Source organism: Colius striatus, chromosome 22 (assembly GCF_028858725.1).
Source record: "Colius striatus isolate bColStr4 chromosome 22, bColStr4.1.hap1, whole genome shotgun sequence".
Lineage (NCBI taxonomy): Eukaryota > Metazoa > Chordata > Aves > Coliiformes > Coliidae > Colius > Colius striatus.
Window position 1 is genome coordinate 4,729,293 of NC_084780.1, and position 13,248 is coordinate 4,742,540.

The following is a 13,248-nucleotide window of genomic DNA, read 5'->3' on the forward strand; positions in this document are numbered from 1 at the left end:
GGGCACCGCGCTGCCTGGCGCTGGGGGGGTGTCGTGGTGATGCTGGTGATGCTGGTGATACTGGTGATGCTGGTGATGCTGGTGATGCTGGTGATGCTGGTGGCTGAGGGGTTAAGCAGGTGCTGCTGAGGATTTATCCCAACAGGATTTCACCAGGGCTGCTGCCATAATCCCTGCTCCTGACCTGACCTGGCTGGGAAGGGCTTGGGGATGGGTTTGTTTTGATGCCTCGTACCAGAGATTGCTCAGGACAGGTATTTCTTCCTGCTTGGAATTGTTTCTTAAAGAGCTTAGCAAGAGGTTGAAAGCCTCCAGCTCTGGGTCCAGCTTGCAGCTCAGAAGCTGCATTACTGGATCTAATTTGGTGGAGCTGTTGCAGCTTCCTGGGCTCCTCCATACCCCCTGGCTGGGTTTTGGCAGCAGCACCAAGCCCAGTCACGAGCCAACCCCCATCCCCCTGCGGCCCCAGCCCTGGGAAGAGGCAGGGGGGAAGGTCTGCAGCCCTACAGTGGTTCCAGCTTTGTAGGAGGCTGTGGAGTGCAGGGGGAGAGGCTGAGGGATTGCATTCTGAGCTGATAAATGCTCTTGACATCCCATGTCCACCCACCCGTGGCTGGTGCCCCGTGCCCCTCGCTGCCTGCCATGGTCTGACTTGCTGTGCTTGCAGCTTCCCCCAGCCTGCTCCTCACCTCCCAGCCCTGCAGTCTGCATTTGCCTCTCTCCATGACTGATTTCATCCCTGGAGGATAAGCTCCTGGGCCACCCCACACCTGGGGAGGGATGTTTGGCCAGTGATGCCACAGGAGAGCTGCCGTGGGGCTGCCCTGGCCCGTGTGGGCACGCTGGCTGGGGAGCCTGGTGATGCTGTGGCTGTGGGGTTTGGGCTCTGTCCCTAAGAAGGGACAATGAAGTGACAGGATGATGCACTCAGTGCTGCCAGGGCATAAACTGTCACCTGCTCTGCCCTGAGTCCTGGACCACCCTGTCACACAGCTGTGACACCCCCCACACGTCACCCCATGCACACGGGATGCTGCTGCGCCTGCCCCCAACTCTGTGTCTCCCACAGCAGCTCTGTTTTGGCCAGGCCACCCCTGTGGGCTGTGCCTGTGCTGGAGCCAGGGTTGCCAAGGAGATAAAACACAAACTCCTGGTGCTTTTTGTGCTTTTCCCCCGACCCCAGCTGGAGCTGGAGCTGGGACTCGCCCTCCCTGCTGCCGGCCACACCGCCTGCCAGCAGCTGCTTTGTTCTCTGGAAATCCCCTGCCTTCCCCCTGCTCCCACTCTGCTGAGGGCAGTGGAGGCTTCTCCCCCTCTCCCTGCCCAGCTGGGATGTCCTGAGTGGCTGTGTGACAGTGGGGATGCTGCACGTGGGGTGTGGGTGCATGGGAGCTGCTGTCTGTCCGTCCGTCCATCCATCCTCCCACCCTCACCGAGGACTTTGCCCCAGCTTGGCAAGCTCAGCTCAGCTCAGCTCAGCCCAGCCCAGCCCAGCAGCTTTTGCTGTTTCCCAAACAGATCCAGCTCAGGCTTTTCTGTCTTCCCTCCCTGAATGGCTCCCATGGGGAGGGGGGAGCTGGCAGGGTTGATGCTGAAGGAGCCGTGCTTGCAGGAGTGGGCGGTAAAGCCTGGCCTGGCCTGGCCCCTGTGCTCGCTGCCTGCAGCCTCCTCTTGTGCTAAAACCCTCCCAAGATATGTGGGGCAAAGCTTCCTGGGGTGGAGGCTCCTGCTTGGCATCAGTGGTGGGTGAGCCTGGGTGCAGAGGCAGAGCTGTGTGTGGTTTGTCACGGGGCTGGGGTGGCCCAGGGGATGGGCACCGAGACACACACAAAGGCAGGAGGCAAAATACCCTTTGCTTTTGCTTCCCCAGCCCCATGGCAGGAGCAGCCACGCTGGAAGGGGCACGTGGCAGGCAGGCACTGCTCAGCTGGGAGCCTGGTTTCCTTAGCAGGGAGGGTTGTGTTGTCTCCTGGGGCTGGAAACAGCTTCCTCAGCTGGATGGCAGAGCCAGGATTAGGGCAGGGAGGAGGTTATGGAGGAGAACTGGCTGCTGGGTGCAAGGAGAGCTGGCCAGCTGGGCTGGCCCCGAGGGAAACAGCATGCAGCTGCTCACCAAGGTCTAGTTGCTGAGTGGCCACAAGCCACTTTGTGATCTCACTGTGAATCCATCAGGCACTGGGACATGTCAGCTCTGATGAGCCTCTAGCAGTTCCCTCCCAGGGATGGGGGTGGGGGGGTTCCCTGCAGCTCTCCATCCCACCTTTCCTCTGTCTTCTCTTCCCATGCAACCTTGTCTCCTTTCCCTGCCCTCTCCCAGGCCTGGCATGGGACTGAGCAGCACAGGGCGACTGGGAAAGGCTGAGCAGCGTTTCCCACTGGGTTCTGGCCCTTGGGCTCAGGCTGGGGCTGGCACAGGACACCCTGTGGGTGGTTCAGCCCTGCTGAGGCTGTGGGGAACATGCAGGGTTAGTTTTGATTCTTTTTCCTGCTTGAGTCATCCAACCAGGGGGTTGAAGTTGCTGCAGGGCTGGAGCAGCCCAGAGCCTCGCTGGGGATGGCCCTGGGAGCTGCTGGTGCTCAGCCCCTGGCTGCAGGAGCTCAGCCAGAGCCACCCCTGCACAACTTCATTCCCATTTTAGAGTGGGTGGGTTAAATTATTTCTCCTTATTGCATCTCAAGCCTACAATGTGCCAACCCCAGGGGGGCTGAGCCAAGCCCCCTGCACCCTCTGTGCCCAGCAGGATGGCCCTGGGATGTGGAGAAGCTGGTTTCTTAGTGCATTATGATGCATTTGCTCCTGCCCTGGGCTCCCCTGGCAAGACAGGACTTGGGAGTTTCTTGCTCCTCTGAGAGTGGATGTTCTCTTGCAGCTCCCTTACAGAGGCTGTGGGTGATGGGTGACCCCCCCATATCCCTTTCCATGGGTGCTGAGTGCTGCAGTTAGCTGGGAGCAAAGGGTTTGCAAGGGCTGTGGTCGGAGGAGAGGGATGTGGCTCAGGAGGAGAGAGGGAGAGGTGAAGGAAGGGCTAGAAAAACAGAGGAAGGAGGCCAAGGCACAGGGAGTGTTTGGCTGATGGCCACACAAGCCCCTTGCTTGGGAGCTGCCTGGATGCTCACCCCAAGAACAGGGGTAAAAGCTCCTGAGGAAGGGTTTGGGGGGGCACAGGCAGCTTTGGCCACCAGCCCCCTCCTGCTGCTACCAGCCATGAAGTGGCAGAGCTCAGCAGCTCTGGTGATACCTCCCTGTGCCAGCTGACCCCCAGAGGGGCTTGCTGGAGCTGAGATTCAGGTTGTGGAGTAGGAGGACAAGGTGGTTGGATCCCCATGGCACACAGCCAGCCTGGGAGCTGCAGGGGTGATGGTAGCCCGTGGCAAGCACTCAGAGACGAGCCCCAGAGCTCTGGCATCGTGCCCCAGCCAGTGCAACCCAGGCAGGGCCAGTGGGGAGGGGGGAGTTGGTCTCCCTATAACCCCCCTGCCTGGCTCTGCTCTGGATTTAAGGCTTGGCAGGCTCTGTGTTCCCCCTCCTGCTGCCCTCACAGCCAACAGATAACAGCCAGGAGCCCTGATGCCCCAGGGAGGGCTGTGCTGCTGGGAGGGTTCAGGGGGCTGCTGGGCTGCATCCAGCCAGCCCAGCTGGGCTTGCCATCTGCTCTTGGAGAATACCCCTCTCCCCTGCATCCCACACCAGCCCTCAGTGGGCTTTTTCCAGCCCCCTCACTGCATTGTCTTGTCCCTGTGTCCTACAAGGAGGGGTCCTGGTGCAGGAATCCTGCCCAGCACAGTGTGGCTGCCTGTACCCCACAGAGAGCTGTGCTGGGGGCTCCCTGCTCCCCACACCCCCTCTCCTGGAGCTGCCTGCAGCATGCACCGAGCCCCAGCCAGGGCTGCTGCAAGGAAATCCCTCCCTGCTGTCACCATTTCACCTGCTCCTTCCCAGCTGGGACACTGTTCACCCTCCCACCCCCTGAGCTGCAGCTGAGAGCAGCCATGGAGCAGCTCTAAAGCAGCCCCCCCTGTGCTTCTGCCAGTGCAAGGAGAGGTGGGGTTACCCATGCAGGGCACTGGTGACTGGGGGGTGCTTGGGCTTTGCTTGGGGATGTGCCCCAGCCATGGTTTGTTGTTTGCTAGGGGATGTGCCCCAGCCATGGTTTGTTGTTTGCTAGAGCTGGGAAGCCGTGAGCTTCATGGGCAGGGGGATGCAGGAGGGTTGTTCTGTTCACCAGGAGCTGCAGCTTTGGAGAGGGGGAAGAAAAGCAGCATTGAGGGAAAGTTTTGTCCTTGAGTTGTTGCTTTTATTCCCTTCTCTTGTTCCTCACCTTTAGCAAAAGGCAAGAGGAGGTTTAGAGGGTATTTCTTTGCTGTTTACCCTGAGAGAAAACAGACTGTTCTCCCTGCCTGGCTCTTCTGGGGGGTCTGGGGGAGCTTCCCCAGCCCTGAGCTGCTGTTTGGAGCCCTGAAGCGTGTCCATGGGCTGGGCTGTGGAGGAGCCCGTGTCCCTGCCCACCCTCAGACACTAATGCATGTGAAATAGCCCAGCTGGTGCAGGGAGAGCAGTGGCTGCTCTGGGCTCACAGACACAGGGTTGGACCTGGGTTAAGGGCTCCCAGAGTGGCCCCAGTGCAGCTGCCAGTGCCATTGAACTGGGGTGACAGGAGGTGAAACCCCATTCTTGTGGGGGCAGCTGGAGGCTGTGGCTGCTCCTGCAGCATCCACACACCCAGGAGCTGCTTTTCCTGCTCCAGCAGTGCTGTCCTCTGGCCACAGCTTTGGCTGGCACCTCTCCTTCCCCCACAGCAGCCACCTCACTGGGTGAGCGTTGCCTTGGCCTCCTGGCAGAGGGCTGGCACGTGCCGTGGGGCCGTTGGGGGACTTTGACCCCCGGCTGGAGAGGGTGCTGCTGATGGAGGAGCAGGTGAGTTGCTGCAGCCTGTGTTAAGGGGTTTGCCAGTGGTGGGGGTGCTGGCACGAGGCTGGGGCTGCCTGTGGGTGTTGTGCTGGGCAGGTTGCACGTGTGTCTTGCCCTGTGGGCAGCGGGAAGAGCAGCAGCTTGGCTCCTCCGTGCCCACATCACTGCAGCAGCCTGGGGTGCCCTGAATGGGTGGATTTGGGTGCTTGGGAGAAGGTAAAGCTGTGATGCCACATCCTCTGCCCATGTGGGTGCCATCCCTGGCTGCTCCCTGACACTGTCCCGGCTGCAGACCACTCGTGCCAGCCGAGCAGCATCCCAGAGGTGGGCACTGCCGCTGCCCCAGCTTGCCTCAGGCTGCCAGTAACTTCAGGGCTGCAGTTTTGGGGAGGAGCAGCTGAGGGCTGCGGTGGCCAGGAGCTGAGTGGCACTGCAGGCTGGGCTGGGGGTTGCCCGGGGTGGTCCCGGGCTGCCGGTGGAGCTGGGATGCGGCGTGATGGGGACCAGCTGCCTCTCCGTGCTCCTCTTCCTTCTTTGGAGGTTTCTTTGAGATGTCAGCGCTGCTTTTCCTCCCTCCCTCCCTCCCTCCGTCCCTCCCAGGGCATTCTCAGAACAGCCCCGATGGATTTGCATGCGCTTTCCCAGCAGAGGGTGGGTCACCCCCAGTCCTGCTCCCGGGGCTCCCGCTGGGGCGTGAAGGGCTCCCTGGACTTTGGAAGGTGCTGGATGAGATGCTGTTCCTCTCCAGCTCCCCCACAGCTCCTGGGGTGCTCGGGGGCTGATGCTTGTGCCCGTCCCGTTGCCCGGGATTACCGGGGGCGGGGAGGGGGAAGGTGAGGGGCGGGGGGATGGTTTGGGGACAGAAGCAGGGAGGGGGAAGGGATGCAGCCGGTGAATCCAGGGCAAGCGACAGAGCTCATGTGAGAGCTCATCTCATCTCCTTCCCCCGACACCCCCTCCCCTTCCCGGGCAGCAGCCGAGCTGGGGAGGGGAGGGAGTGGGGGATCCCTTTAGCCCCCTCCTCACCTTGCTCTTGGCTCGCTACCGGCTGCTCTGCACCTGGCTTGGGGGAGGCAGCCGTGCCGTGCCGTGCCGTGCCGTGCCGTGCCGTGCCGTGCTGCCCTTCGCCTCTCCTCTGCGCTGCCGCACACCGGGACTCACCAAACCCCGCCTGCACCGGAGCCCACCGCAGCTCGACCAGCCACCAATGCCACCAGCCCGGAGCTCAGGGCTCTGGGATAAGCAGGGAGAGCACGGCGAGACCCTCAGCCCTCGCTTGGCACTCCCCTGCTGCCCCAGGGGCACGTGCCCGTGCCTCGTAGCGTGGTGCCCAGCAGCGGCGATGCCCAGCGCTGCCAGGCTGGGGGCTGGGGGCTGGTGCTGAGCTGCGAAGGTCCCGGGGCATCATGCTGAAGTTTCGGGCGGATCGAAGGGTGAGGTAGGAGCACCCTCCCTGGGCTTGGGCTGGTGGGGAGGGGGCTGTGGGCAGGAGGTGCTGAGGGACCCTCAGGCCGGTGGCTGCTGCATTGCAGTGCTTGGGAAGCGATGGGAACCCGGCAGCTCTGGAGCGGGGTCAGCCAGGGGAGCTGCTGCTGCTGCTGCTGCTGCTGGGGGGGTGGTGAGGACATGCCCTGGCTGTTCCTGGGGTTTTGTCATGTCTGAGGGGGAGGGTGCAGTGAGGTGGGTGCAAGGAGGAGCTGTGTGTGTGCAAAGCTGGGTGGGTGTCCTGAGCTGGGTGCAAGGAGGAGCTGTGGGGATGCAAAGCTGGGTGGGTGTCCTGGGCTGGGTGCAAGGAGGAGCTGTGGGGATGCAAAGCTGGGTGGGTGTCCTGGGCTGGGTGCAAGGAGCTGTGGGGATGCAAAGCTGGGTGGGTGTCCTGGGCTGGGTGCAAGGAGGAGCTGTGGGGATGCAAAGCTGGGTGGATGTCCTGGGCTGGGTGCAAGGAGCTGTGGGGATACAAAGCTGGGTGGGTGTCCTGGGCTGGGTGCAAGGAGGAGCTGTGGGGATGCAAAGCTGGGTGGGTGTCCTGGGCTGGGTGCAAGGAGGAGCTATGGGGATACAAAGCTGGGTGGGTGTCCTGGGCTGGGTGCAAGGAGCTGTGGGGATACAAAGCTGGGTGGGTGTCCTGGGCTGGGTGCAAGGAGGAGCTGTGGGGATGCAAAGCTGGGTGGGTGTCCTGGGCTGGGTGCAAGGAGGAGCTGTGGGGATGCAAAGCTGGGTGGGTGTCCTGGGCTGGGTGCAAGGAGGAGCTGTGGGGATGCAAAGCTGGGTGGGTGTCCTGGGCTGGGTGCAAGGAGGAGCTATGGGGATACAAAGCTGGGTGGGTGTCCTGGGCTGGGTGCAAGGAGCTGTGGGGATACAAAGCTGGGTGGGTGTCCTGGGCTGGGGGAGACCCCAGCCTGCAGGCTCGTGGGCAGGGGATAGCCTCAGCTGATGGCAAGTCCTGACAGCCACCACTTTCCAGACCTGGGGGTATTGGGGATGCTGCTAGCATGGCATTTATACTCTCCCCATGTGTTTGCATCACAGAGGGCCTGGGGTGTCCCCCAGTATTGCTGTGTTGTGCCCCTCCAAAGTCACCTGCCAGGGGCAAACAGTGCAGGAGTGGCTCCAGCCCTGGGTGACAAACCCCCCTCTCATTGCTGTCAGAGTGTGGGTCAGGCAGCCTGTGCACTGGGAACTCGTGTAGGTGGTGGCACAGGAAAGCCTGGTGCTGGGGGGCATTTGGGGAGCCAGTGCAGCTCTTCATTTTGGGGAGCATCCACATTGCCCATGTTTTTAAGGTGACCCCAAGGGAGGCAGGGAGGGCTGATGGAGGAGAGCAGGGTATGGGATGGGACCTGCAAAGGGCGAGCAGCTCTCAGCAGGACTTTTTCCTTGGTTTTGGATAGAAAGCAGTTAATATCTTCAGAGCCTGGCTGGAGCCCAGGTTTGGGGTGAAGTGTGTGTGGATGAGATGGTCTTGGCAACTGTGTTCTCTTGCTCAGACTTCCCCTGTTATGCTGACACGCAGCAGCTGAGCCGTGTGCTGGGCTGGGGGTGCGGTGGCTTCACTGGTAGCCCGGGGTGGGCACTTGTGTCCTGGTGCCCAGCAGCTTCAGGATGGAGAGAGGGATGTCACAGGGATGGGATCCAATGCAAACTGCCTGAGATGGAGCCCTGAACCTGGGGGTACACCTCATCCTTCCCTCCTGACACAGAGAGCCCCCAGGAAACGGTGTGTGAGTGGGTTCCCAGACAGAGCAGCGAGGTGCTGGGGTGCCTGGCAATACCAGCTCTGTGGGATGGGGCTGGAGCCTGGCAAAGGCTGTCAGCTGAGCCTGGCAGAGCCCTGGCAGAGCTCTGCCTCGCTCCTCCTGGCACTGCCAGGGAGCCCTGCGCCGTTGGCTGCGTCTCAGCATCGCCAAAGCAGCACCAATGGGCCTGATCCAGCTGCACCAGCTCGTGCTGGTGGGTCTTGGGGTCTGTGTGGAGCACAGCTCTGTGTGGCCAACTCCTCCTACTCTGAGCTTGACTTCAAGGGGTTCTGGCAAATGGCTCTAAACCAGGAAGCCAAAGAGGAGGATGGGACACTGGGGACATTGCTGCAGGCACAGCCCAGGATGGGTCATTGCTGCTGCTGCAGCAGCTTCTGAGCGAGGTTTATGGTAATGTCTGGGATGTGTCCAGCAGAAGCAGCGAGGGCTCAGCTACAGGAGACCTCATTTCACCTCCCAGCAAAGTAATGCTTTCTGTGAAAGGCAAATGAAATGTACTGAGTGGATCTGAAGTGTGGGGTTGGGGTGATGCTTGGGGCAGGTGTGGGACAGCAAAGCCCTGCTGTCAGAGCAGCAAAGTGGTGCTAAAGGTGGAGGGATTCACTGAAACACAGAATCTCAAGGGCTGGAAGGGACCTGGAAAGCTCATCCATTGCAACTCCCCTGCCAGAGCAGGACACCTAGAGGAGGGCACACAGGGACTTATCCAGATGGGTTTGGGATGTCTCCAGAGAAGGAGCCTCCACAGCCCCTCTGGGCAGCCCCTGCCAGTGCTCCCTCACCTCAACAGGGAACAAATTCCTCCTGGTGTGTCTCTGGAACCTCTTCTGTTGCAGCTTGTGCCCGTTGCCCCTTGTCCTGTCACTGGCCATCCCTGAGCACAGCCTGGCTCCAGCCTCCTCACACCCACCCTTGATGGATTTGTAACATGACTGAGCTCACCCCTCAGGCTCCTCTTCTCCAAGCTGCAGAGCCCCAGCTCCCTCAGCCTTTCAGCACAAGGGGGATGCTCCATTCCCTGGGAGATGCTCCACTCCCTTGATCCTGGGGGCTGCTGGGGCTGGGGGCTCTGACCACTGCCTGTGCTCTCTCCAGCCACAATGAAAGGCGGAACACCTTCCTGCACCCAGTGACGGGACGGCTCCCTGAGGACAGCTCAAGATTTGACGTGCAAAAGTAGGTTTGCTTCTGAACCTCCTGCTTTTGGGCTCTGGGAGTGAGTTGTGATGGGGAACCGAGGTGGGTCGTGGCTTGGGTGGGGACGTCAGGGATGGTGTAACACATCTCTGCTGACTCAGCTCTCCTGTGCCACAGACCAACCTTGGACATGTCAAACAAAACGGGCAGCAAGCGAGCGGTGCCCATCGCCAGCGAGGCCTCCAACCACACCATGGTGTCAGAGGGGCCCCCAGAACGACCTGGAGGCCGGGTGGGTGCCTGGAGCCGCTTGGGGATGGGGTGTGGGGGACCCTTCCCCCAGGGACTGAGCAGCTCCTCTCCCCCCCTGCAGGCTGCACGGCCCTCCCGAAAGGGCATCGCCTTTGGCAAGCGCTCCAACTCCATGAAGAGGAACCCCAGTGCTGCTGTGACCAAAAGTGGTTGGCTCTACAAGCAGGTATCGTGCCCTGGCGGTGCCCTGGATGTGCCCTGGCTGCCCCTCGGGGCCGTGCCAGCCCCTGCCCGGGCTGGCTGCTGCTCTCACTGCCGCTCTCTCGCAGGCCAGCTCGGGGGTGAAGCAGTGGAACAAGCGTTGGTTCGTGCTGGTGGATCGCTGCCTCTTCTACTACAAAGGTATGGCAGCGTGTGCCCGCTCTGGGTGCCCCCCAACAGCTCATGCCACGCTAAGCAAGACGCAGTGGCCACCAGCCAGGTGCCTCTGTGCAAGCTCAGGCTGTTGCAGGGCTCGGGGCAGGTTTTTGCCAGCGTGGGCAAAGGGATGTGGAGGTGAGGAGGCTACAGGGAGCAGTGGCCATGCACAGCAGCACTTTGTGCAGGTGTTTGGCACGCTGGGGACTCGAGGGGTTAAGGCAGGAGCCTTCCCCAGGCTCCTTGGCAGCTCCAGCTAGAGTGGGCATGAATAATTGAGCAGGCTGGAGCCTCAGAGCTGCTGGAGAGCAACAGGCGAGCAGAGGTTTCCCACAGGTGGCCCTGGGTCTGTGTCCCCACATCAGCCCCTGGGTCTGTGCTGGGGGCAGCTGGGGCTCCCAGCTCCTCTGTGTGTGGGACCCTCACATTTTGCCACCGTAACCCACCCTGTTTGTCCACCAGATGAGAAGGAGGAGAGCATCCTGGGCAGCATCCCCCTCCTCAGCTTCCGTGTGGCAGCTGTGCAGCCCTCTGACAACATCAGCAGGAAGCACACGTTCAAGGTCAGCACTGGGGTGGCACTGGGGTGGTGCTGGTGCTCAGGGCATCCCTGCTGCTCACTCTTGCTTTCTTGGTGATGGGGCTGGAGCAAGCTGGGGAGGAGGATGACCACAGCAACCCGCCCTGGGATACCCTTTGAGCTACGTGGATGTGCCTTCTGATGGGGAAACTGAGGCACGGGTGGGGCAAACGGCTGCAAGGTCATCAGCCCCTCACCCCCTGGCCTGGGCTGCTCCCAAGCTCTGCCCCTTGGCATGTGCTGCTGCCCCATGCCCTGGGGAGGTGCTGGGTGCAGGGTGAGCAGCAGCTCTGCCCTGGCCAGCCTCTCCCTGCCCTGCTTTCCCCTCAGCATCGCTGCTCCCAGGCAGCCCATCCCCAGCAGCTGCTGCAGCATTTCCCCAGTGCCAGAGATACACAGAGGTGTCCCCAGCTCCAGTTTGGTTTTTTTGCCTCCTTTGTCTGCTGTGAAGGGATCTGTAACTGCAAGGGGGCAGCCTGAAGTGGGTCACTGCCTCAGCCTGTGCCATGGGTGTGCAGGAGGGCAGTGGGATGCAGAGGGCTGTTGCTGTAGCTGAGTGCTCCTCTGTGCCCATCCTCAGCAGCAGACCTTGGCTCTCTCTCGCTCAGAGCAGGGGCTGAGCTTTCCTGGCATCACCATGTGCCTTCACTGGCACAGCTGCCCATGGTGCCTGTGCTTGTGGGTCATGCTGGGGATGCACAGGCTTGTGCTTGGGCATAAACCCAGCATGTGCCTCGCTGCCCACCAGCGTGGCAGCAACAGTGTCTGTGGTCCCCACAGGGCATTTTACCCAGCCCAGGGGTGGAGTTTTGTAGCTGCCAACCTCAAACCTTCTAGAGAGTCTTCAGGCTTTTAGACAGAGGCTACCAAGATGCTGAGGGGATGGAACATGTGTGTGAGGAGGAAAGGCTGTGGGCCCTGGGGCTGTTCAGCCTGGGGAGGGCTGAGGGGGGATCTCATCAATACTGATCAATACCTAAAGGGCTGATGTTGAGGGGATGGGCCCAGTCTTTGTTCTGTGGCACCCAGAGACACAACAAGGGGTGATGGACACAAGCAGGAACTCAAAAAGTTCCCTTTAAACACAAGGAGCAAGTCCTTTGGTGCTGAGGTGAGGGAGCCCTGGCCCAGGCTGCCCAGGGAGGGTGTGGAGGCTCCTTCTCAGGAGGTTTCCAACCCCATCTGGACACGTTCCTGTGCCCCTGAGCCAGGGGAAGCTGCTTTAGCAGAGGCTTTGGCTGGAGGAGCTCACCCACGTGCCAATGGCAGCAGCTGGTGAGGGAATTCTGCCTGTGGCTTCCGCAGGTGACAGCAGAGAAGTGACCTGAAGGTGTCAAAACATCTCTTCTCTTGGCTTGTGACACTAGTGGGGTGAGAACCTTGCAAAGCTGCTGCCCACAGACTGAGCTGTGCAGGCGCCTGGCTGCCTTCCCACCCCCCCACACACACACGAGGGTTTGGGGAGGATGGCTGATGTTCAGAGAAGGGCAGAGAGGGTCCTGAGGGCCAGGAGAGGTCTGTGCCACAGCACCCACACTCCTGCCACGCTGTGCCTTCACCTCATGTCTGTGTTTCCTCCTCTCTCTGCGGGCGAGGATGCCGGACAGGAGGTCTCTCTTGGTGCCCATCCACCACGCCAGCACCCAGCCACTGCCTAGGTAGTACCTTCTTGTGTTTCTGCTGCATGCAGGAGGGTGAGTGGCCTGCAGGCTTGCCAGCATGCTCTGCTTGGGCTCATTTTGGGGGTGGGAATCGCTTTAGGCTGATCTTTGGCTCAGGCTGCAGAGCTTTTGGAGGCCAGCAGTGCATGGGGGTTGCAGGAGGTGACCCTGGGGCTGGGCACGGTGGCTGCATGCTCTGGGGAAGGGGGAAGATACCCAAGAGAAGGTTTGAGTCAGCTCCCCAGTTTGGGTGGGGTTTTGGCACTTTTATTTCTTGAAGAAGTTGAGCCCTGAAAGTCTTTCAGGGGGGAAAAACACCTCCCATCTCTCTCCCTTCTTGCTCCTCCACAGAGGGGGAAGGTGGAATAAATAGTCAGAGCTGGTTGAGTGAGCACCAACACCCTGGACCAAAAGCAAGCTTTCTTTCCTTCCCAAACCTGTTTTCTGGGCCAAGAAGCCACCTTCCCCCCAACCCTGCATGACTGGCACTGCCCTGCATGGCACTGCCACGGGCCCTTTGCCCACCCCACAGGGACCTGCTTGATGCTGGGATGCTGCAGGACCCTGGGGAGGACTCTGGTCCCTGTGATGCCCTGGGAAGGGATGAGGGCTGGCGCTGGCCCCGCTTTCCTGCACAGCCTTCATCCCGCTTGCTGCCTCTGAGGATGCACGTGCCCGTGAGGCTTGGGCAGGGGGAGGAAGGAACATGCCTTGCTTCTGCAGGACCTGGGTGCCAGGGTGGAAATGGAGCTCTCACCCTCCTGTTGTGTGTCTCTCCCTGCTTGTGTGTGCCCCTGCAGGTGACGGTGTGCTGGGTGGAGGAGGTGCTGGCCAGTAAGGAGCAGCCTGTGTCTCCCCAGGCCGAGCACGCTGGCATCCGCACCTACTTCTTCAGTGCTGAGAACACAGAGGAGCAGGAAGCCTGGATCCAAGCCATGGGGGAAGCTGCTCGGGTGCAGATCCCCCCAACCCAGAGGTCAGCACACGTCTCCACGTGCCACCCCTCTCCCCTGGTCTCTTTGGGGATGGGGCACA

General features: G+C 61.2%; 1 protein-coding gene across 9 annotated transcripts in view; it reads left to right on the plus strand.

Annotated features, from left to right (window-relative positions):
- PLEKHA6 (pleckstrin homology domain containing A6) overlaps positions 1 to 13,248 on the plus strand; it is a 47,633-nt gene that overhangs the window by 18,381 nt on the left and 16,004 nt on the right. For 5 of the 9 annotated variants that reach the window (XM_062013450.1, XM_062013444.1, XM_062013443.1 and 2 more), the window contains exons 2-7: positions 9,262 to 9,342; positions 9,481 to 9,595; positions 9,677 to 9,781; positions 9,885 to 9,957; positions 10,435 to 10,535; positions 13,074 to 13,189. In XM_062013450.1, coding sequence (XP_061869434.1) covers positions 9,494 to 9,595; positions 9,677 to 9,781; positions 9,885 to 9,957; positions 10,435 to 10,535; positions 13,074 to 13,189 — 497 coding nt within the window. In that variant the 5' untranslated portion in view covers positions 9,262 to 9,342; positions 9,481 to 9,493. Of the gene's footprint in view, positions 1 to 9,261; positions 9,343 to 9,480; positions 9,782 to 9,884; positions 9,958 to 10,434; positions 10,536 to 12,150; positions 12,211 to 13,073; positions 13,190 to 13,248 lie in introns of those variants that run through there. The other 4 variants (XM_062013449.1, XM_062013447.1, XM_062013448.1 and 1 more) reach the window with 2 other exon arrangements.